This window comes from Helicoverpa armigera, chromosome 1, assembly GCF_030705265.1.
Source record: "Helicoverpa armigera isolate CAAS_96S chromosome 1, ASM3070526v1, whole genome shotgun sequence".
Taxonomy (NCBI): Eukaryota; Metazoa; Arthropoda; class Insecta; order Lepidoptera; family Noctuidae; genus Helicoverpa; species Helicoverpa armigera.
The window spans coordinates 16602797-16626075 of NC_087120.1; the positions used below are offsets into that span (position 1 = coordinate 16602797).

The 23279-nt window shown below is 35.9% G+C and overlaps 1 protein-coding gene across 2 annotated transcripts in view; it reads left to right on the forward strand.

Moving 5' to 3' along the window:
• The window catches only part of LOC110372447 (GRB10-interacting GYF protein 2), a 31834-nt gene extending 12227 nt beyond the window's left edge, over positions 1–19607 (forward strand). For both annotated transcript variants that reach the window (XM_021329173.3, XM_021329174.3), the window contains 11 exons: positions 9600–9890; positions 9975–10214; positions 10727–10807; positions 11026–11138; positions 11595–11667; positions 12169–12396; positions 12931–13008; positions 13185–13305; positions 13751–13939; positions 14297–14420; positions 14631–19607. In XM_021329173.3, coding sequence (XP_021184848.3) covers positions 9600–9890; positions 9975–10214; positions 10727–10807; positions 11026–11138; positions 11595–11667; positions 12169–12396; positions 12931–13008; positions 13185–13305; positions 13751–13939; positions 14297–14420; positions 14631–14856 — 1764 coding nt within the window. In that variant the 3' untranslated portion in view covers positions 14857–19607. The remainder of the gene's footprint in view (positions 1–9599; positions 9891–9974; positions 10215–10726; positions 10808–11025; positions 11139–11594; positions 11668–12168; positions 12397–12930; positions 13009–13184; positions 13306–13750; positions 13940–14296; positions 14421–14630) is intronic.
• The last annotated feature ends 3672 nt before the right edge of the window (positions 19608–23279 follow it).

Sequence of the window (23279 nt, forward strand, 5' to 3'; positions counted from 1 at the left end):
AGTCCTTTTATTGTCGCGTAATTGTTTCTTTCATATACATATTTATTCAATTTGATACAGATACGGACCTCATTGTTTGTACACTATAAACTGTTTTTTTTTCTGTTATCGTATATTAAAAGGAAAAAAACTAACATGACTATGACTTATCGAATCAACACTAGATATGCACTGACTAGAACTGAGTTATTGTACTACATAAACACAACTATCTAGTTCATGAAACCAAATTCATTTTGATTAATTAATGGTCGTTACGGTGATTAAGCACCTAATTGAAAGACCAAGTATAATAGTTATAAATATTCGTAAAAAATCTAGTCTTTGTATATCCTGGCTACTAGGAAAGTTCTGATTTATGATTTCATCAGTCTGGCGTACACAGTATCAAGACCTATATGTATGTAGTGTCCCGTTTGGCACCTGTTGTGTATGCAAACACCGTAAATGTTGCTAAAATAGATGTGAAACCAAGCTTCAATCCAACGCAAGCCATTGGATATCAATAGTCCAATTTGTTATGTTCAGCAGGATATTTATTTAGCGTTGTTTCATATGATTTTTCACACCATTTTTGTAGAATTCATGTATGATATGTTACTCTAGTTACTGTATGTGTAATGGTTTATGTCCATATCTATGGATCAAGAAACGTCAAAGATTTTAATCGATTTGGATACGAACATTTCGGATTGATGATTTGAAAGTAAATTCACGAGCTCTTGCATATGTGTTGACTGTGAGCGTCGTTAGTATTTGCTCTGCTTTTTCCCCTAAAACATATCTGTGTATAGTAAGCATCCAGATAAGTTGGGGTTAGCCCAGTTATCGTGATTTTTTTTTGTTCTTGCTATCTTCGCTGTATGTATCCATTTTCTGAAATCTTTCTTCTTCCTAAACATCTTTGCATCATTTGTTTTCTTTGACAGTCTGGTGGACTTGAAAAGTTCTGATAATTTCATAAAGCTCTTTTGAACTGCTGTAGTCTATGAATCCATACGTTCATTGTCATTACAGAAATATAACACTGAGCGCAAAGAATTGTGCTTGTTGGCATCCAAAACCACAAAATATTTTATGGATAACATGGCCATGTGTGGGTTTCGGAGTCTCAATTACAATATGTAAATCTAATTTAAAATATACAGGACGTATTTTGAAGGCCATCTATAATATCAACATCGAGGTTTGGTGCTAAGGATTGATTGTCATTTACTTATCTTCCAGAAGCATAAATCCAAACTTTTGCCGATAACATCGTCTTTTAAGGGATGCTCTCCTTTCCTAAGGTACTCTGTTATAGAACTCAAACCAAATTTTCAGTAAAATACGTCCTGTATACAGGGTTGCCACCCGTACTACAAAATATAGTATCGTACTATATAATTCAGTCAATTGCACTATAAAATATGTAAAGAAAAATACCGTCTTATCCGTGAAGGTATTATTAGGTACCTACCTCTAGATAATAATAATAACAACCCCGTTGACCCCAGTCGCTATTTATTGAATGATTCCCGGGGGTCCGGCAAGTGTCTCTATCTGTCATTTTTGCATACATTCAATACATTGACAGGAGACACAGTCCCCATAATTTCCGATATTCTAATCCACTAGCATCCCATCATAATAGCCCAAGTAGTTTTCTTCCATAGCTTGGCACAGAACCGGGGACTACCCGTGGGTCCATTTCTATTATTGTTGAAAACACTATTAAACTTGGCAGGAAGCTAATGGGCCTATAGTTGCCTACTTCACGGGGTTTGCCTTTTTATAGAACAGTATGATGTCAGATAAACCCCATTGTTTTGGTACAGCTCCTGAGTAGGGTACAAGGTTGAATAGCTAAGTGAGTGCTTTAACAATATCGGTGTGGAGTATTTCAGCATTTAGTTACTTATTTCATCAGGTCCCGGGCCTTTTGCATTTTCTAATGATTTAATTGGTTCGAATACTTCATTTTCTTTAATATCGGCGATATTTTCCGTGATTGGGATAGGTATAGTTTCATCAAAGTCATGGATTTTTTTAGTGTTTCTAGATAAGGTTCCATTTGTGTAGGTGACGCCTAGCTAAAAGTAAAATAATAAAAAAAGAAAATTGTATGGCATAAAGTTCTTGATTGCCTAACCTACATACGGGTACGGGTTGTATTACCCTTACGGGTCCGACGGGATAATCTTCACATATTGTATACTTATAATAGAAAAATAATATAGTACGAAAAATACTATATTTGTCAACTGCGCACGGGGTATTTCAGAACGAATAACTTTTAGTGACAACAAAAATAATCATAAAAAGTTGATTTGTTCTTCTTTTCTCTCGATTTCCTCTAATGTACAGACGACAGCACATCAGCTCATATACCTCGATTTGTCAAATTTCTTCAATAGATTTTCAACCTTATCACAATAGTGAAAGGATAACGTTCCATTGGTAAATTTTATAGATTCGCGTAGCTTGACCTGCTGGCGTCTACTATTTATCAGCATTTTTGATAATGAACTATATTCGTTCAAAAAAAGGTGGCAACCCACGGAGAACAAACTTGCGGAGATGTCATCACGCAAAATCTCCTAAGAAAGTAGCGCGCCAAAATGGGGGTGTTCGGTGGACGAGGAACGTTACTATCTCCCTCATATGTCTTCTTTAGAAAGCGCTCGGTTTGTTTTTTAATGAAACCCCTATCAATACAGATCAATTTTTGACAGATTTGTCTTGATTTGACAAAAAACCCGAACGCCTCGTCAGTTCTAGTAACTGATCACGCCTATAACTTACTTGCGCCTGTACGTTACTTGATCTATAAGAAGGCGTCTGGCCTACCTGCCTCATGGCATCTCCGCACATTTCCTTCCCCCGTGTGGCAACCCTCGCTTTACAGTATTAGTTTGTGATTCGTCTGACCCTCCCGGGATTGTACTCTTCTTATGCCAGACAGTCAATCATATTGTGTCTGTCTTTTTGCCTACAGTTTTTCGTTGCCGATGCAATTGGCGTCCACAGCAATCGACGGTTACAACATTACTAGGTACAGCGACGTTTCTCGAGATACCTAAAACAATAAAATTTGTTTACATCTTGTTAACTAAAATATTGTTATTGCACTATATGATTATTGAAAGTTCATATCAAATAAGTACAACAAAATTTGTAATGACTTTGTTAATCTTAATCTTTATAGAATCATAAGGTTTAAGCAACGTTTATAACGGTTGGTCCGTGGATGTATGACTATCTTTTCTGTATAAACTGTAGGTCCCGGCTGTCATTTGGCAGTAGTTACGGGTAGTCAGGAGCCAGTATGTGTGACAACCAGTCTTACACAGTGCTCATGCGTGCGTGAGCTACTTAACATAATGAACGTTAGTAGGTAGCTTCCCAACTCTTTACAAAATACTATATATTTAAACGGTGACAGAATTGTGGGCATGATTATTCTGGGTGATTTCCGAAAAAATACAGACACTGTATTTATGTGTATGCTTCGCAAGTAACTTTAAAAAGTATCCTTCTTTGCCAGGATGTAGAAAAATATGGAAATATGAAATATATGCATGCGTCTTTATAAAGCTGCAGGCGTCCTGTGTCATTAATTTTTATATATTATTTGATCAAGACAGTAAAGTTTCTTTGTTTAAGGTATCTCGGAGGTTTCTGCAAAGACTTAACAATTAATTTGGAAACAATGTTAACACGGCGCGATCGACTATTGATTTCGGCAGTAAATAATATTACATTTACTCAGGTAATACTGAAAACAAGTTATAAGTAGTTGTGCGAATATTGTTATGAAGTTATAACTTCAAAATTTATATTAAACATAAGTACGATAAAAATATGAGCCAAAGATATTCGCTACAATTAGATATCTAGTTAAAAAGGAAACAGTTGCTTAGTTAATGGTCCTTCATGATTCCCTTTCCTGTCATTAAGGCAGTTGTTAAGAAAGGAAAAATGTTTTCAGACATGTCGCAATCCTTGGGGACATAATTATTTGGAATGTCATTCATGTCTCGGACGTCGAAGTTTATCTTGTTATGAAGACCAGGGAAGACGCAAGATCTGTATTCTTTATTAAAATAAGCATATTGTTAAAATGGTAACATGCAAAGGTAAAGTGCATAGTTCGTTGAATTATAATACCGTTTATTCAGTCTTTAAACTTTAATGTTACAATGCTGTACATATGAGGTTATTATCTATATTAAAAGTTTAAAATTTTCGTTGTTTATAGAAACAAATACATATATACGGAACGAATGTAGCTTAACTTCTCGTTAATAGGTGTCAACAAAACTATGCGATATTATTGTTATTGATCTGAACGCAGTATATTTATGCGTTTTTCTCTTAGCTGTATTTAAATGTAAGATGTATTGAAATAATAATACATGTACAGCTTCGTAGGGATCGTAGTAAGACTATTGTATTGACGCGAGACTCGTCACTATTTAGATGAAGTGAAATCGTGGCTCAATAATATTTAGGTCAGTAAAATACACAAATTAATTAGTAAAATGGTCAAGGGCTGGCTTTAGATAATCTTCTAAAAGTATTATTAATACATATTCCTATTTGGGCTAGAATTATCTGAGATGACTGGCTATGAACTAAATAACATTGATTTGCTTGCACAATAATAAATCATCAATTAGTATCAATTATTTATGCTGGAAATGAGAAATATTTTTCACCTATGACGAATCTCGCCCATTATACATATAGCAGAATAATAATATGCTAAACTTAATAGTTTCCATATTGATACTAGTGACTAGAGGTTTCCGAGCTCCATTTATTGACTTTCCAAGAATCATGAATTACAGTAGACTGTGGCGTATGTTTTTGACTCTTTTAGAGATCTGATTTGAACTAGTTCTAATTAAAACATATTATATATAATGTACGTACAGACGAATGCACATTTTCAATGACGATTTTCAACCTCACAATAGTGGAAGGTTCGATTGGTAAAATTTGACAGATAGGGTTTTGGTAGGTTAACCTGCTGGCGTCTGTACATACTGAATATGTTTTTGATTTGTTAGGATATGTACTTTTAGCTGTTATAGCTACTACTTGTCATTTCAAAGACACATTGTAAGATTAGGTTACATTATATTTTTAGATTTAGTTTTGTCATTTTGTATAGTTTTAGGTTCAATTTGTTCAAAGAATGGAATTCTCGTTTCGTTTATAACGAAAAAAATAGGTTAGGTTTTGATGTAGCAACTATTTGTCACTTTAAAGACACGTTGTAACATTATATTTACACAACAAAACTATATCTAAAACTCTAATCGAGTTTTAGATTTAGTTTTGTTTTCATTTTTATAGTTTTAGGTTGTTTCTCTTTGTTTGGCAAAGATAATGAACTTGAAGAAGGAAATTCTTGTACGGTTAATAACGATACTAATGTGTATCCTGATCTGATTGTGTAGGAACTGATTATTTATAGAAACTGAGAGAATGTGGCTAAGTAATAATCCTGCAGCCTTAGTGAAACAAGCATTTTCAATTGTTTTCGTTTTTTGACATTTGATTCCGCCAGCAGTTTTTTTTTATCAATCTAATTAAACTCATATTTGAACCACGTTCCTGATTAAAAAGGTAATAATCAGCATCCGCTTTTGCAAATAAACTTCTTATACCGAGATAATAGGAAGCTACTAAATTGTAATTTTCCTTAAGGCGGCAGAATTAATATTAGTTTGAGCACAAGTTTGTACACTTGTGTATTTACGTATATAGTTCGCGTCGTTCGAATTTATATCTGTGGCTGTTTAATATCAAGACTGATAAGTGATTTATGTAATGTTAACGTAGAACGTTGCTAATTATTATTAATTCCTTGGTAAAACATTGTTACCAAATTGAAAAAAGTTAAATTGATATATTTGTTTTTGATTATTTGATTGATATATTTGTTTTTGATTATTTGTTAGTTAAGTTTATCCTAGTTTTTGCAGTGTGGATAGTTTGAATTCATTTCCATGTAAAACACATTGTAACTATCCGCACAAGAAATGTTTTTCTCTAAACATAAAAGTTGATTGTTACTCTTTACTATGCATTAAAATCATTTTTTTGATCATCTGGCTTTTGCATTTATGGGAGGTGGTTACATTAAATAGACCTTTGCATGAATTTTCTATGAGAGGAAAATCTCAAACAATTTTTCAGAATATAGCTGGAAAGAAGATTGATGGAATTTTTGAGTATTTTTGGGCGCATTCTGTATCGATAGGAATTATATTTTTTGTTAATTGACGTTAGCCTATTTACAGAACTTTGAGTTTGTTATAAAAAAATATACGTTACAGCCAAAGTAACAAATCTGCATATTATATATTATTTATAATGTCTACTCAATTTAGATAATGTGATCATTGACACACAACTAATCACATTAACTAGCAATTTTATATAACATCTCCAAAGACTTGGATAATGTAATAAAACAAGTAGGTAAAGATTATATTTTCATGTTAACTAACTAAAGTGTCTGGTAGCCGTGCTTACTATAATTCGAAAAAAGGCTAGTTATAGTTAGGGTGTCGATCCCGAGTTGCCCGGGTAACTGGGTTGAGGAGGTCAGATAGGCAGTCGCTTCTTGTAAAGCACTGGTACTCAGCTGAATCCGGTTAGACTGGAAGCCGACCCCAACATGATTGGGAAAAGGCTCGGAGGATGATGATGATGAGTTAGGGTGTCGATCGTCCTTCCGTCTCCGAGGAGAGGCGGACCCGTCTCGTCGGCACGCGTTGTTCCACGCGCTCCTCAAAGAGATTCAGCAAATCCCAGTTGGTTTAAGTCACTAACAGTCTGACACTCCCTTACGCTGCTAACCCACAGCGAGTTATTCTTCAGTCAGTGGATAATAACTTAAGCCGTTTTAAGAATTAATTAGTAGTAAGTTGGTTATACCATATTTATTACTTTGGCTAACTTTGACCTGCTATCATAAATAATATCCAGATAAAGTGATTAATTTATCACGCTCTCTAGTCAATTTGGGTATTATATATAATGACCAGTCATTATTTATAATATCTATTTAATCACTATGGCTGTAACACTAGCAAATGTTGTGTGATCCTCTACAAAACTTTCCGTAACTTTAACTTTAAATAGGTTTTCCCTATTTCGATTGTAAAGTGACCTTATCAGTTCAGAAAGGAGGTTGCATGACTGCTGGCTGCATTCAATTGCCGGGACGGACACTTAACGTGCCAATCCGTCTGTCTGCGGTGTCTTCATGCTTCCAGTCTAGCAACAGCTTAAACATTTATAATGCTGGTACAACACGCCAATAACTACTCCCTTATTCATTAGACGCCATTTTGGATTGCATTTAAACTCCTATTCCTTATTGTCGAAAACGCTTTGAGTATTTACCGCCTTTTGGTTTCCGAATATCAAAGACAACTTTCACATACATAAGGATTTTAGTACCTCACAATTATACTTGAAAAACTCTTGATTCATATTTAATGAACTTGATATAGTCTACAAACATTGTATGATGAAAGATGGAGCTTACTTTACTTATATCGTATTGAAGGTTATGATACTGAAGGGTTTCTTAGTAACTCTGTTCCATAAAAACAAAAAAGCTAATTTGGAAAAAGTCCCTGAGAGGATTTGATGGCTGCAATAGGATAATGGGCACTACTCGAGGATTTGCCAGTGTCAGGAGCTGATTGAATAATATCTACGTTAGTACTGCACAATACTTACGTCGTTAGGATGTCACTATTATGCAACAGCAACTATCTGTGCGCCTTCACAATGCACAGAATGTGCATGTAGGTTACTGCTATTTAAACAAATGGAATAAAAAATGACTTTCTTAACATAAATCTATTAGGATTGTGTATTGCACAACAGCCCTTCAGATGCTAATGACATATTCCATATTTCAGTCAATCAAAGTACTAAAAAACTCATATTATTTCATATCTAACATTAATTTGAATTTTGAACCTCAAGGTCATCCATATCATCAATCCTGCTGTGCCTAAAACCCATTCCACGTTCATTCTGGAACGCACGATCTCGGGTGGGTTTTAGGCAGTAAGGGTAGTGATACTCATATGATAAGAAAAAAACTAAGTGTAAGTATTTTAGTCAAACAATATTATTATTTTTAAATTATAAAACCGGCGAAAGATAAAGTTTACTATTTTGTGTCTGTAGTAGTTAGTTGCGGTTGTATTTTCATTAAAATTTAAACTGTCTAAAGAAAGAAACGAAGGCTTTCTATAATTTTTTGGGTATTATTTTCTATATGAGGGTAGAGGCGGATTTATATTTTGTCTGTGACGTGACGCGTCAGAACGGTATCGGTTTCATACATTTAGTGTAGTAACTTTCATACCAGAAATGTGTATTGTGATTCTGATGCGTCACGCTACACCACATCAGACTGTTATAGATTTAACAAGAAACTAAAAAATGAACAAGAAAGCACGCTTTCTTTTGACAGTTTGTATCATTTGCATCATCTATGTGTCGTAGTACTCACGTACACCACATGTTCACATCATCTTGCACGTCCACCATTCATATTCTTGCTTCACTCTTGCTTTATTAACGTCTGTGTACTTGTAGTACTTCACTGTTAATTGTTTTTCAATGTGTATATGTAGATACATAATGTGCAACAAAGTAGCAAAAAGCTGGAGTTGGTGATCAGCGATCGATAAAGGTCAGCCGACGTCAATTGCCAAGGCGACGTTCATAATTTAGTGCAGCTGTTGCGCCCAATACGTTGGTCATGCAATGCCCGACGCTTACACGCTCTCTTGAATATTACTTTAACTTGGGTTATAAATAGTCACCTACTCTGCCACTCTGCCTATTGCCTTCTCTATGGTCACATTACTGATGTAGCTTGCAAGGAAATTAGTAAGGAAACGCTTGACGTTGCTTTATTTGTATTAGTTTTGCAGGAAATTACGTTTCATTGAATAGAACTTCTCTTAAAAGGAATATATCTTCCGACAGAGAAGGGAATAGAATATGTCTATTTCAGTACATTTCGCTATTGATTTCTTTGGCGGGAAGTCCAGTGACTACAGATAAGTTACAGGCTTTGTGGCATCGCGTATTGAGATTTTTATTATTTTTAGTAGTTGTGTTTTGTCTTTCGTCAAAGTTTCTCCTTGTTGTGTTTTGTCTTCGTCTCATGCCTCAAAGCCAGAATCATTCTATACATATCGATGTTGATATTTGCATGCTCAAAATCTACATGATTAAATTGTTTTTTTTTTGTTTTCATGTTGTCATCATGTAATTTTTCTCATTACTCTGATAATTTATTAAATTCCTCTAAAGGCAGTCTGTGTTTGTGTCAATTCATGGACAACGTAGTACATTATGATAGCGCTTTCATCATTTTCAATGTTTTGTGTCCCATTTTTTTTAACTCGGGATTAGTTGGGTTATGGGTGTATATGTTTCGTACGTAAATGTTACATTGTGCAGGGGGGTAGTAACTTCGGGGGGGTCATTTGATGATTATTGACGTCGTTAAAAATAGGTAACTTTATTTAAACATTTATGTATAAAGGAATGCCAATAATTTTCAGCCTTCGGCCATCAATTCGAATTCTCTCCTGCCGGACGAAATTGCGAAGGAGATGAAAACGGAGGATCAGATTCTGGCGCAGCTCCGTGCGACGCAGAACATTGGGCAGCCCGGGCAGACGTTCCTGAGCGAGCTGCCGCCGCCGCCCGCGCCGGTGCCCGAGGAGTGCTACTCGCCCAACGTGAGCGCCACGCCCGACATGGAGGAGCTGCACAAACTCATCCAGACGGAGACCCTGACGGGCCCGGCCAGCGCGGCTGTCGCGACCGAGCCTGACAACACTGACGCACAGGTGATCATGCTTTCCTAGCTTCTGATCAGCAACATGGAAAATATTTCGATATTAGCATAAAATACATTTGAATCCATTTTCCAGCCAGTGGCGGAGAAACCGACGAAGCTAGAGCAAAGCCCTAGCGAATCGAGTCTCGCGAAGTCCTCCCCCGTGGCTAAGGCCGCTGCTGAACCGAAACCAGTGAAACAAACCAAGGAGGCGGACAAGTCTACTAAGAACAAGGAGAATAACAACACTAAGAACAAGAATAAGAAGGCGAAGGATGAGAAGAAGGAGGAAGTCGCTGAAGTGAAGTTTAAGGAGGAGGAAACCAAGCCTGAGGTAAGACTACCACCTAAATATTTTGAACAAAGAATTATTTTATGTACTAGCTTCCGATAACGGTATCATTTATTAAGTAGACAAGTCTCACCAGCCTTATATAACAGGGAGTGTTATTTACATATCAATTATATACAATTTGTTTAGTTGATCATTGATTTGCAAGGCTGGTTGTCATCAATCAAATTGAACCCGATCAGTTAACGTTTCCAGCGAGGCTTTGTAGTCAATTTAGTTCGCAACCGATTCGCACAAACAATGCACGTCGGTACATTGTAGCATTTTAAACTTATACCACTCGATACAGGAGTCACTTGCAGTTCTAGATTGCCATGACTGATTTATATTTTATTGTAAGTCTTGCTTGCATAAAGAGGTAGTGTTTATTTTGATTTTACCGATAACAAAAAGCCTTGTTATCAAAGAATTCTATGATCATTTTGATTAAAACTGCTCTGGTTTGAACTTCCGATGTCACCTGGAGATTAATAGTAAAAAAAATATTTTAACAGAAGCGATCGCAGGAGGCATCCCCGTCGAAAAACAAGAAAGAAGACAAATCTAGTAAGAAGGACATTGAGAAGGAGAAAAAGGTACGTAATATTTTTGGAAGCTTTTTAGATTATTTCATTTCATGCCTAAATTACTTATCCTGAAACTGAACTTGTCATTTCTTTCAGGAGCTTTAATAACTTTTATGCCCATTTTTAAGTAACAGTTGATTAGTAATAAATCTTTTTTGTTTTCACAAACCGCTTTTTAATACCCTCTCTGAATTTACTTTTGTAATGTATACCTTTTACTTGTACAGGAGTGGATCAAGGAAGGGTTCACAATCGTCAAGGGCCCGGAGAAGAGTGCTAACAAAGATAACAAGAAGAAAGCCGAAGAGGCGCGAGTGGCTGACGAGGCTGAACGAAAGAGGTTCGTATTATGCCTCATAAAGAAATAAAAAATGCGAAACTTTGTCTGCTGAGCCTATTAACGCCCATTTACACTGATCACATAAACGTCTGTTTTTTAGGGTTCCGTACCCAAAGGGTAAACCGGGACCCTTATGTTTTCGCTCCTCTGTCCGTCCGTCCGTCCGTCAGTCTGTCACCAGGTTGTATCTCATGAACCACGATAGTTAGAGAGCTGAAATTTTCACAGATGTATTTCTGTTGCCGCTATAACAACAAATACTGAAAACTAGAATGAAATAAATATTTTGGGGGGCCATACAACAAACGTGATTTTACTGCGCATTTTTGCTCTGGTACTTGGCCGGTTTTTTTTTTTAACTGTTCATAAAATTATGTTGCTGTGTGTGTACCTCTTATAATTATTATGATATATGTGATGATTTTGTTTGATGTAGTGTATTGTTCTACTTGACAGGAAGGAGGAAGAGAAATTAGCCACTGATGAGGAAAAGAAGAAAAAGCAAGCGGAGACGGCCAAAAAACAACAGGTAATTGAAACTCTCTTTTCAGTGTCACTATCAAACCACATTCAACAGTTTTCACCTAGCCTAGCATTTTCCCAACTATCGCTCGTTCAATTTCCAGTCTATTTGGATGCAATTTACTGAATCAACTGTCAATTATAGAAATAAAACCATAAAATGAAAAATATATTCTGCGCAGCTGGCTGATCTCTTCATATGAAAATGTTATTATTATTTTTTTTTTTTGTTACTACTATATTGTGTACTATATTTAGAGTCCCGGATTTCTAGAAGGCGAACTTTATCTATATTAATATTATGAAGAGAAAAACTTTGTTTGTTTGTAATGGATAAACTCAAAAACTACTGGACAGATTTTAAATACTCTTTCACCATTCGAAAGCTACATTATCCACGAGTAACATAGGTTATATTTTATCCCGGTGCGGGCAGTAGCTCCCACGGGACGCAGGTGAAACCGCGGGAAAACGACTAGTTATTATTATAAAGTACCACTATCCCCAGGAACAACAACAGCAAGTGCAGCAGCGTCAAGCATCGGAGTCCGTCGCGAAGAAGGCGCCGTGGTCATCAGTCGCCACGCAGAACATGCAGGCCACCAGCAAGGACGGCCTCACGCTCGCCGAGATCCAGCGCCTGGAGAGAGAGAAGAAACTCGAACAGATGAAGGAACAGCAGCAGATGATGCAGATCATTGCTCAGCAGCAAGCCGCAGCACTGGCTAGGGAACAGGTAAGACTAACTATCTCTTGTGCAGAGTTTACACGAAGTCAGTTATGCTGGCGCCAGTCCTGCGGAGGTCACTGGCTAGAAAATAGACGGGCACTCTATTTTCGCCAGTGCTTGAAAAACTGAGGCAAATTACAAGCAATGGTTGCCAGTCTTATTGGCTGCCAGTGTTGGCTTAGTGTAAACTATGCTTTATAGGTTTCAATGTGATGGATTGTCAGAAAAATCTTTCACTAACGAATGACTTAAATAACCATTAACCGTCGTACCACAAAAACTTTTAAACGTGTGTTGAACAGTTGTCTAAAAAATTACAGATTATGAGGTGGAAATAAGATCCATTTTGCAGCCACACGTTTTTTTAGGCAAATGTTCAACAGATGTTTAAGTTTTTGTAGTAAGGCTGTAATGTCATGAATTGCGGGGGTTAGAGTGAAAACTTTGTAAGCGCAAAACAGTCAACTTTTTGGCAGTAACTTATGTTTTTTTTATCTTGCTTTTGTATTGTTTTAAGAAAATTGTATTTTTTTTCAATAGGAAATGCAGGCAGGCTTAGGATGGGCGAAGAAGAAGGGAGCCAACCAAACACCAGGACAGAGTTTGGCTGAGATTCAGGTGAGATAGCAATGTTTTAATATCATATAAAACAGGATTTAACCGCTATAAAAATAAAGCCCATACCTAAAAGTAATTCAATTTTTTTTTTGTACCTATAGTTTTTTTGCAATGTTTACGGTCCGGTATAAAAGAATTTCAAAACTACGTGAGTAAATCTAGTATATTTAATACAGGCTGAAGCGCGTAAGCAAGCGATGGCGGCGGCGGTGGCTGCGGCCGCTAAAGCTATGGAGGAGACGGAGACTACGCCCGCCCCGCCCGCCAACCACGCGCCCTGGGCTAACACGCACAACGGTACTTATATCAAACATTAATCTTACAAATATGTACACTATATTCACAACCAAACTACTTATCTTCAAAAAAAAAAATATTTATGTAAAAATGTCGCCACATTATGTAAAAAATGTCTAATAAAGCTCCCAATATGCGATATATTTTAAAAGTCAAAATTGTTTCTTGAAGGAATGTCCAGGAACTTGCAATGTTTAACTTCCCATAAACATGTATTTGAACCTTTTTCAGTCGAAATAAAATCTGCTGTGTCGTTCTTACAAACTAAAATTCAACCCTGTTCCTTCTCACTAATCATACAACCTTCAAAACAATATTCCTTCAACCCACATATAAAAAAACTATTGTCAGATATTTACCTATTCATTACAACCTAACACCTGTAACCTACTCATTCAACACATTCGATATTACTTCACTTTAACAAAAATATGATCTCCCATAGGAGGCTTCTGGGACACCCAGCCGAACTCGGCTAAAGGCGAGAAATCTTCTGAGCCTCAGAAGGCCGAGCTTGTGAAGAACAAGAAGAAGGTGAACGTCTCCACGCCCGTTAAGAAGGAACCCTCGCCCGCTGGCGAGTTCGACGCCTGGTGTGCTGGAGTACTCACTTCCTGGAGCTCCAAGATCGATGGTAAGGAAATCTAAGACACGGTTTTACTGCGCACCGATAAAGTGCCCAAATAAAAGCTAATTTATAATTCTGACCTGTGATACTAAAAGTTACAGTTAATCTGTCAGATAAGTTCCTGATAAGCTATGAGAGACCTTATCAGTAACTGGTAAAACTTACTATAAATGATGGCATGCCAAAATTAAAATATGGCGTCGGCTTTATGGCGTCATGAGAACTTGTACTGAAACTTGTAAATGTATTCAGTCTAAATTTGTATAAACAATGGACTACTAACTATGAGCTTTAGGTATTTTTTTGCAACAGTATGCCACAGTATTGCAAACGCTTGAATGTATTCTTTCGTTTACGTTTCAGTGCCGACTTTCGTAGGCTTCCTAAAAGACATTGAATCGCCGTACGAGGTGAAAGATTACGTCAAATGCTACCTGGGCGACTCCAAGGAATCTAACGACTTCGCTCGCCAGTTCCTCGAGAGAAGGTATAGTTTTTACTTATTTAGGACGATCACTTCAATATTAGTTTGTTAAGATAAGCATAGATACAATGAAATCAATTTGTATACAATAATTTTTAGGGTAGGCTTAAATGTGCTAGTCTATGATAGGAACACTATCCCTTGTACTTTATGAAATATTTTGTACAGCTTAGTAGTGAGGACCATGTTTCTGATCGGCTGTCCGTTTCCCAGGTCTAAGCTCCTCCGCGTCGGCATGGTGACGCCATCGGACGACCTGTGCTCGCCTGCCATGGCTGTGAACCCGCGAACCCCCTCCAGCTCCGACTACCAAGAGGTCAAGGGCAAGGGCAAGAAAACCAAGAAAAACAAAATGCTTAAAGTCGACGTGCGCATTCTGGGATTCTCAGTAACAGCCGCCGAAGACCGCATCAACGTAGGCGATATTGATACCGTTTGAACATCCACCCTCTCGTGTTCGCTCTAACTTGTGATAACCCATCGGAGATATAAATACTAGTGACGTCAGTCCCGCTCGGTGGTATCCATCGGCCGCGGACCGACGCCTCGAATCAATAACACTTGCACTTATTGTCTAAAGCAATCAATACTATACCGAGCGTTCACTTTACACCCTTAAATGGTACCACCTATATTTATATATTGAATTTAATGCATGTTGCACCCATATGTAACTTATTTTAATTGTTATCTTAAATATAACAATGAATTTTGAATTATTTATTAATTTTGCATGAACTTTTCTGTGTCCGGTCGTAGAACCAAAATACGTGGTACCATTTGACGGCGTAACCGACGCTTGCTAGTATACCTTTCGTAGTTTATAAGAAAATTGTACGTCTTATTGGGTCGAGGCGCACTACTGGTTGTCAATTTCACCTTCAATACTTTTCTACGCTGTGTAAGAAACTGAACAATGTTACCGAATTGTTTAACTGATAGTAATAAAGTGTATTTGCCGGAGTAACGTGAAGCGGCTTGTACTGTGAGCATATGAGCGTAGCTAGTGCATAATAAACCACCCTAATATTGTGCCTTCAGTGTGTAATGGCCATGATGATTGAAGGAGTGTCTACTTGCAAACGTTCATTTCCTATGTATTAGTATTGTATGATTGTCATCTGACTCGCAGGTAACGCACGTGTTATCTGTTATACAAAGACGTTATTGGTCGTCACGTTATTGGTTCTTGTATTGTGATATTATATTGACGGCACGGATGATGGGACACACAACGGGCCTGCTATCACTTACGAGAGTCCCCGCACATTTCTAGTCAATTTCTACAATAATAATATACGTGATAACCCATGAGATTTTCATGTACAATTACAATAAAATTACATCTCACATAGATGAAGTGATCTTGACCACAGCATAATTTGTAGTAGTGCAAGAAGGGTTATTTTATTTGCTCATTTTATTAAAACATCATTTTGCATTATAAATATGTAATTTTAAATGCTATGCATTTCTTTTACGTGCATATTTCGTTATTTAATTTAAACAACGTCTCATCTCACATAGATGAAGTGATCGTAACCACAGCATAATTTTAAATCACATTTTTTGTACATTGTTCTAAAATGTAGTGCAAGAAGGGTTATTTTATTTGCTCATTTTTATCAACACAACATCATATTGCATGATATATATGTAATTTTAAATGCTGTGCATTTCTTTTACGTGCAGACTTCGTTATATTATTTTATTTTAAACATCGTCTGTGGTAACCGTAGCAGCGAACTTGTGTCAGCCACGTTTATCACAGACGTTATGTTTGTCTCCATAGTTGTATCACTTTGTGCAATAATATATTGTAGGAACGTCCTTCGCCGCTGTTTATGAACTGAACATCTACTTGTGGCTCCGCGAAGCAAATTAGCACCAACTAACATTTTTAGCCAACTGTGTCGAGGATTTTTTATCTGTTTTGTAAAATATTTACAAAATGTAGACTTTTGACGGGTATATTGGTTTTTGATGTCGGCTTTTGTTTTGAGAAATTGATGCGCACTAATCATTCTCATTGATTTTCTTTAGCCTTCGACGAGATTTGCCTAAAATAAATTACATTGATACTTCACTCAATTTTTGCTACTTTTGTGGTAATGTTCAGGATTTCCGGTTTCGCGTCAGTTGGAAATTATTTGTAAATACATTCATAATTCCGGCTTAAAAAAATATCTACTGCCCTTGATAATTTCCAAAGTTACGTTAATATCTTGTCATTTTAAAGTTTTTGTTCAATTTGCATTTTGTAGCATTCCCCAAAATTTGAGATCATTCCAACTAAAAAGTTTTGCAGGAATAATAATAATGAATCGGTTTCAACAAAACTTCAGAATTGAGAAGAAATAAGAACTTCATTCACTTTTACCATACAATTTTTGAATCGATAAATTAATATTACCAATACGGCTGCCTTGTCGAAACTTTTAGTATAGCGCATAACATAAAATTTTTGACCTTCCTCCTGCCTTGTTCCCAATTTTATTTGGGGTCGGCGCAATATGTCATCCTCTTCCATTTTCCCCTGTCACTCATCATATCGTCGTCTACATTCATACTTAGCACACAATTTGTTGTATAATAAATTTTAGATCTTCAAAAACCACAAAATCGGTTTATCCGTAGTTTTAATACAACTTTCACTTGTCATAATTCCCGTGCGGAGAATTAGCATTTTAAACCCATATATCGTCGAAGGTTATTATTGTAATATTTTTTAACGATTTATTATAATTTGTGTAGCATTTTCTTACATTATTCTGTACATTAGGTACAACAATGATGAGGTAGTTTAATGTGTCAAGATTCGCACCTACTAATATTAACGGCTTAAATATCTAATTTGTCTATAGTTTGTTTGGCAAAAATTGTGTATGTCCGATTTTTTATTTAGTTTAATGTTCGAACTACATCATAAGGATTTTAATAGTATTTTATGTATATATAACATTTTAAAATATTATATAGTCGTTTTGTATATACTTTGTTTGTTAATGAGCATATTTTTTAGTCAATGTATGAAGTTGCTGTTTCTTTTTTAATTTTCTATGAAGTCGATATTAGCCAGTCGTGAGGGAGAGCTACGACCCGACCTCCGTCACCCACACACACACACGCGCTCACGCACACGCACACAGGCGCGTCGTATTTGTGTAACAAGGCAGCACGCGTGTTGTCCTCCACAGAGTATGATGACGACGTGTTTTTATGTAGTTAGGCATAATTGTAATACTGTGTTGTGCATCATCAAATAAGTGTTATATATCAACGTAGACAGTTCATTATTGTGACGGCGGGGCTTGTTATCCGTTTATATTAATGCCAGTCGACTGTTTAGCTTATTGTTGCCATTGACTTAAACTAAGACGAATAATACATAATATATGCGTCGGTTTAAATCAGGATGTACTCGTGAGATTTTCAGATGGCATTTCAAAAGGAATTTGTTTGTCTAGTATTTCATGCGCCACCTGGAAATCTCACCCAGTATAATTAATTAATTAAATTATTAAACATTATACTCATTGATGTCTTTTGTGGATTAGTAGGTTTTAAATATTTTGTGTCTGATTGAACTAATAATACAATAATGGTCACGATTTTTGCTCCATAAGTGTAGTTTGACGATAATTGTCTGTTTTGTGTACCTAATCAATAAATCTATTCGTTGTTCAATATTAGTCACATATTGTGACACATAGCGAACGTAGATAAACTTCAGTTATCCGTCTCGTGCATTTCCGCCAATTTATAGTAGTGTAGTTGTCGTTTCCTTGTATATGCAGATTCTATGTGTTCAGATTTTACATATTTGTAGCTACTCGATATTTGTAAATAACAGGCATTGGTCTACTCATAGGTGTAAAAATCAATAATTAAATCAATTTCCGTATTAAATGCAGTGCGTTGGCTGAATTATTCTGAATATAATGTAATAACTTAAATCACTTCGGGATATATAGGGCGAGGCTTTTATTTCGCCGCCATAGAGCAATAATGTTGAATTATTATATCTAAATATGTCAATGAATTGAATCAATATCCTTCAATGAATAATGAATGAATAATACCCTTTCGAACATGAGTTAGGCCTTTTCTTTTAACATTTTAGAAATATATATATATAATTATGTTATGTGATTGCCAACCGTGTTCAAGCTCTTGTAGAGCTTCATTTTAACCGTTTCATGTAGACAAATATTTATAGTACAAAGGGGGCTTTCGGAGGGTCGCAATTACACATTCGTTAGCACGTTACACAGTGTCTCCCGGAGACCGTCGGCGCCACCTAGTGGCTACGGTTGTGAAGGCACGTCCTAGACAAAAGCAAAGCGCCTCAGCAACTGGTCGGAGCACCAGAAGCACCACCCCTCGCCCCCTGTACGCGAGCCCGGCCCTCCCGGCGCCTCGCTGTGTAGTTCCATGTCAAGTGGATACAATTAATGCTAATAAAATGATTTGTTTTAGAATCGTTACTAGTTTATTAAAAACACCTTGTCTTCTACTCTTCATAAGTTGACACTTCGGAACTGAATTAAATTCATGAGTAAATTAGTGTTAAAAATTTCTATGAACATTGATGATGAATGTGAACGTGTATTAGTGATCGCATTGAAGCGTGTTGATGTCGTCTTGCATCTTTGCGGAGATACCTCAAACTTTTAGGCTGTATGTTTATAACATTTTATTTATTTAGTTTAGGCGGCCGGTACACTGAGATAGCTGCAATACGTGACTGACTACATTAGTTAACACTGGCTAAGAGCAGCGTATTATAACGGATAGGAGCTATGTGGTAAATCGTGCAATTATTTTATTGTAATCTCAATAATGTTCACACTGATATAATATTGGCATTTGGAGCAATATAATCTTGTTATAATGTGAATCAACTGTGTGCTCATACAAAGTAAAGTGTTGGTGACCGCAACCCGATCAGTCACCTGGTACAAGCTGTAGGTGTCTCAGGTTGTCAGGCCGTCTCTATTATTGTGAAATTGTCCCATACAGCCTTTGCCTAGCATCTCTTGTGGGGATGATGAATGAAGCAATAAGTGTACTGATGTTTATAATCTTAAATGTTAAAGGTTTCGATTATTATATGGAAAAGTATCTTTTACTATATGGAAGATTGTAAATATTAAAATAGAATTATAAAATAAAATAATGATCACTGAATGTTGGTGTTTTATTTCCATAGAACTACGCATACATTTCAGAAGAGAAAACCTATGATACATGATGATTTAAAATACAACGACATTCATGAAAATTAACACTTGACAAATGCGTTAGAATGGCTGAGTTGATTATATTTTATTTGGTTAGCTTGGTGGTAAACCTATTAGTGTGCGTTCGCGCAGCGGAATGTTGTTGAATTTAAAGATTTTAATTATGCAGATAATTAGTGTAAGACGTCCTATAATTGTGTATGGTAAATAAAAATTTGTGTATGCAGCCATTGTGGAGAAATTCACCAAAAACAGATTCCGCTGGGCGAACGTTGGCGAACGTTGTCCTGGCGGAACTTTTTTTAATCCATAGACTTTAGAAGAAAAGAGATGTGTCCGAAAATTAGTGTGTATTTGTGTATAATTGATTATGTATGAAAGAAATCAGTGCATGTATAAACTTCGGAGAAATTCAAGTTTCCGCTACGCGAACGTTTGGCCATTAGCTAGTTTTCATATAAAGCGCTTACATAGAGAGCTGTAGATTTTTACGTACGTTGTTTTGAATTTGTTTATATTTGTTTAAAAAACAGATTTAGAAAAAGTCGTAGGGTTTAAAAGATAAAAATATAAACGTAAAATACACTTATTAGGTCTTAGTTCTTAAAGTATGCAGTTTGGGGTCTAGATTTTCACGTTTACACAAACCTTGTAAGTGTCTCCAACATGTTGCCAAGTATCAATGATATTCCGTTAGTAATTAAAAAGTTATAGGATATTTTACCATGAACAGATCACTGTTTACAAAGCAGTCGAATATCACGACGTTCTAAAGTAATTGCATGGTAAAATGTATGCCAATAATTAGTTTAATCATTCAACTATTCACTTGCAAAATTTCATGTCATTAAATTCAGTAATTAAAGAAAGACAATTATAATACTGACGGAGCATCGAAACCCTACATAATCCGACCAAGTTCGGATAGGTACAAAAAAGCGGCCGTGCCATATGTCTCAGCAACGTTCTTAACTTGGAAGGTTAGTATATTTATTAATATGGTACAGTTGCGTACACAAGCGTTAAGAAAAAATAAAACAATTGCATTTCTTGAATGAAAAATATTTTTTAATAATAACGCCACTATCTACGACATTTTAGTTAAAATACGTAACGTTTATTAACGTTATTTTTAATCACGTAGTTAAGTAATTTATGTAAGTAATAATAATAAAAATATTTTTGTACACTTATATTTAAATAGAGAAGTACTTGTTAATTGAAGATTTATTTTTATCGTAGATAGTGGCATTATTATTAAAAAAATATTTATCAATCAAGACATACAATTGTTTTATTTTTTCCTAACGCTTGTGTATTCATAAATATTAATAAATATTAATAAATAAATATAGTATATAAAATAAGTATTAAATGCAGTGCGTTGGCTGAATTATTCTGAATATAATGTAATAACTTAAATCACTTCGGGATATATAGGGCGAGGCTTTTATTTCGCCGCCATAGAGCAATAATGTTGAATTATTATATCTAAATATGTCAATGAATTGAATCAATATCCTTCAATGAATAATGAATGAATAATACCCTTTCGAACATGAGTTAGGCCTTTTCTTTTAACATTTTAGAAATATATATATATAATTATGTTATGTGATTGCCAACCGTGTTCAAGCTCTTGTAGAGCTTCATTTTAACCGTTTCATGTAGACAAATATTTATAGTACAAAGGGGGCTTTCGGAGGGTCGCAATTACACATTCGTTAGCACGTTACACAGTGTCTCCCGGAGACCGTCGGCGCCACCTAGTGGCTACGGTTGTGAAGGCACGTCCTAGACAAAAGCAAAGCGCCTCAGCAACTGGTCGGAGCACCAGAAGCACCACCCCTCGCCCCCTGTACGCGAGCCCGGCCCTCCCGGCGCCTCGCTGTGTAGTTCCATGTCAAGTGGATACAATTAATGCTAATAAAATGATTTGTTTTAGAATCGTTACTAGTTTATTAAAACACCTTGTCTTCTACTCTTCATAAGTTGACACTTCGGAACTGAATTAAATTCATGAGTAAATTAGTGTTAAAAATTTCTATGAACATTGATGATGAATGTGAACGTGTATTAGTGATCGCATTGAAGCGTGTTGATGTCGTCTTGCATCTTTGCGGAGATACCTCAAACTTTTAGGCTGTATGTTTATAACATTTTATTTATTTAGTTTAGGCGGCCGGTACACTGAGATAGCTGCAATACGTGACTGACTACATTAGTTAACACTGGCTAAGAGCAGCGTATTATAACGGATAGGAGCTATGTGGTAAATCGTGCAATTATTTTATTGTAATCTCAATAATGTTCACACTGATATAATATTGGCATTTGGAGCAATATAATCTTGTTATAATGTGAATCAACTGTGTGCTCATACAAAGTAAAGTGTTGGTGACCGCAACCCGATCAGTCACCTGGTACAAGCTGTAGGTGTCTCAGGTTGTCAGGCCGTCTCTATTATTGTGAAATTGTCCCATACAGCCTTTGCCTAGCATCTCTTGTGGGGATGATGAATGAAGCAATAAGTGTACTGATGTTTATAATCTTAAATGTTAAAGGTTTCGATTATTATATGGAAAAGTATCTTTTACTATATGGAAGATTGTAAATATTAAAATAGAATTATAAAATAAAATAATGATCACTGAATGTTGGTGTTTTATTTCCATAGAACTACGCATACATTTCAGAAGAGAAAACCTATGATACATGATGATTTAAAATACAACGACATTCATGAAAATTAACACTTGACAAATGCGTTAGAATGGCTGAGTTGATTATATTTTATTTGGTTAGCTTGGTGGTAAACCTATTAGTGTGCGTTCGCGCAGCGAATGTTGTTGAATTTAAAGATTTTAATTATGCAGATAATTAGTGTAAGACGTCCTATAATTGTGTATGGTAAATAAAATTTGTGTATGCAGCCATTGTGGAGAAATTCACCAAAACAGATTCCGCTGGGCGAACGTTGGCGAACGTTGTCCTGGCGGAACTTTAATCCATAGACTTTAGAAGAAAGAGATGTGTCCGAAAAGTGTGTATTTGTGTATAATTGATTATGTATGAAAGAAATCAGTGCATGTATAAACTTCGGAGAAATTCAAGTTTCCGCTACGCGAACGTTTGGCCATTAGCTAGTTTTCATATAAAGCGCTTACATAGAGAGCTGTAGATTTTTACGTACGTTGTTTTGAATTTGTTTATATTTGTTTAAAAACAGATTTAGAAAAGTCGTAGGGTTTAAAAGATAAAAATATAAACGTAAAATACACTTATTAGGTCTTAGTTCTTAAAGTATGCAGTTTGGGGTCTAGATTTTCACGTTTACACAAACCTTGTAAGTGTCTCCAACATGTTGCCAAGTATCAATGATATTCCGTTAGTAATTAAAAAGTTATAGGATATTTTACCATGAACAGATCACTGTTTACAAAGCAGTCGAATATCACGACGTTCTAAAGTAATTGCATGGTAAAATGTATGCCAATAATTAGTTTAATCATTCAACTATTCACTTGCAAAATTTCATGTCATTAAATTCAGTAATTAAAGAAAGACAATTATAATACTGACGGAGCATCGAAACCCTACATAATCCGACCAAGTTCGG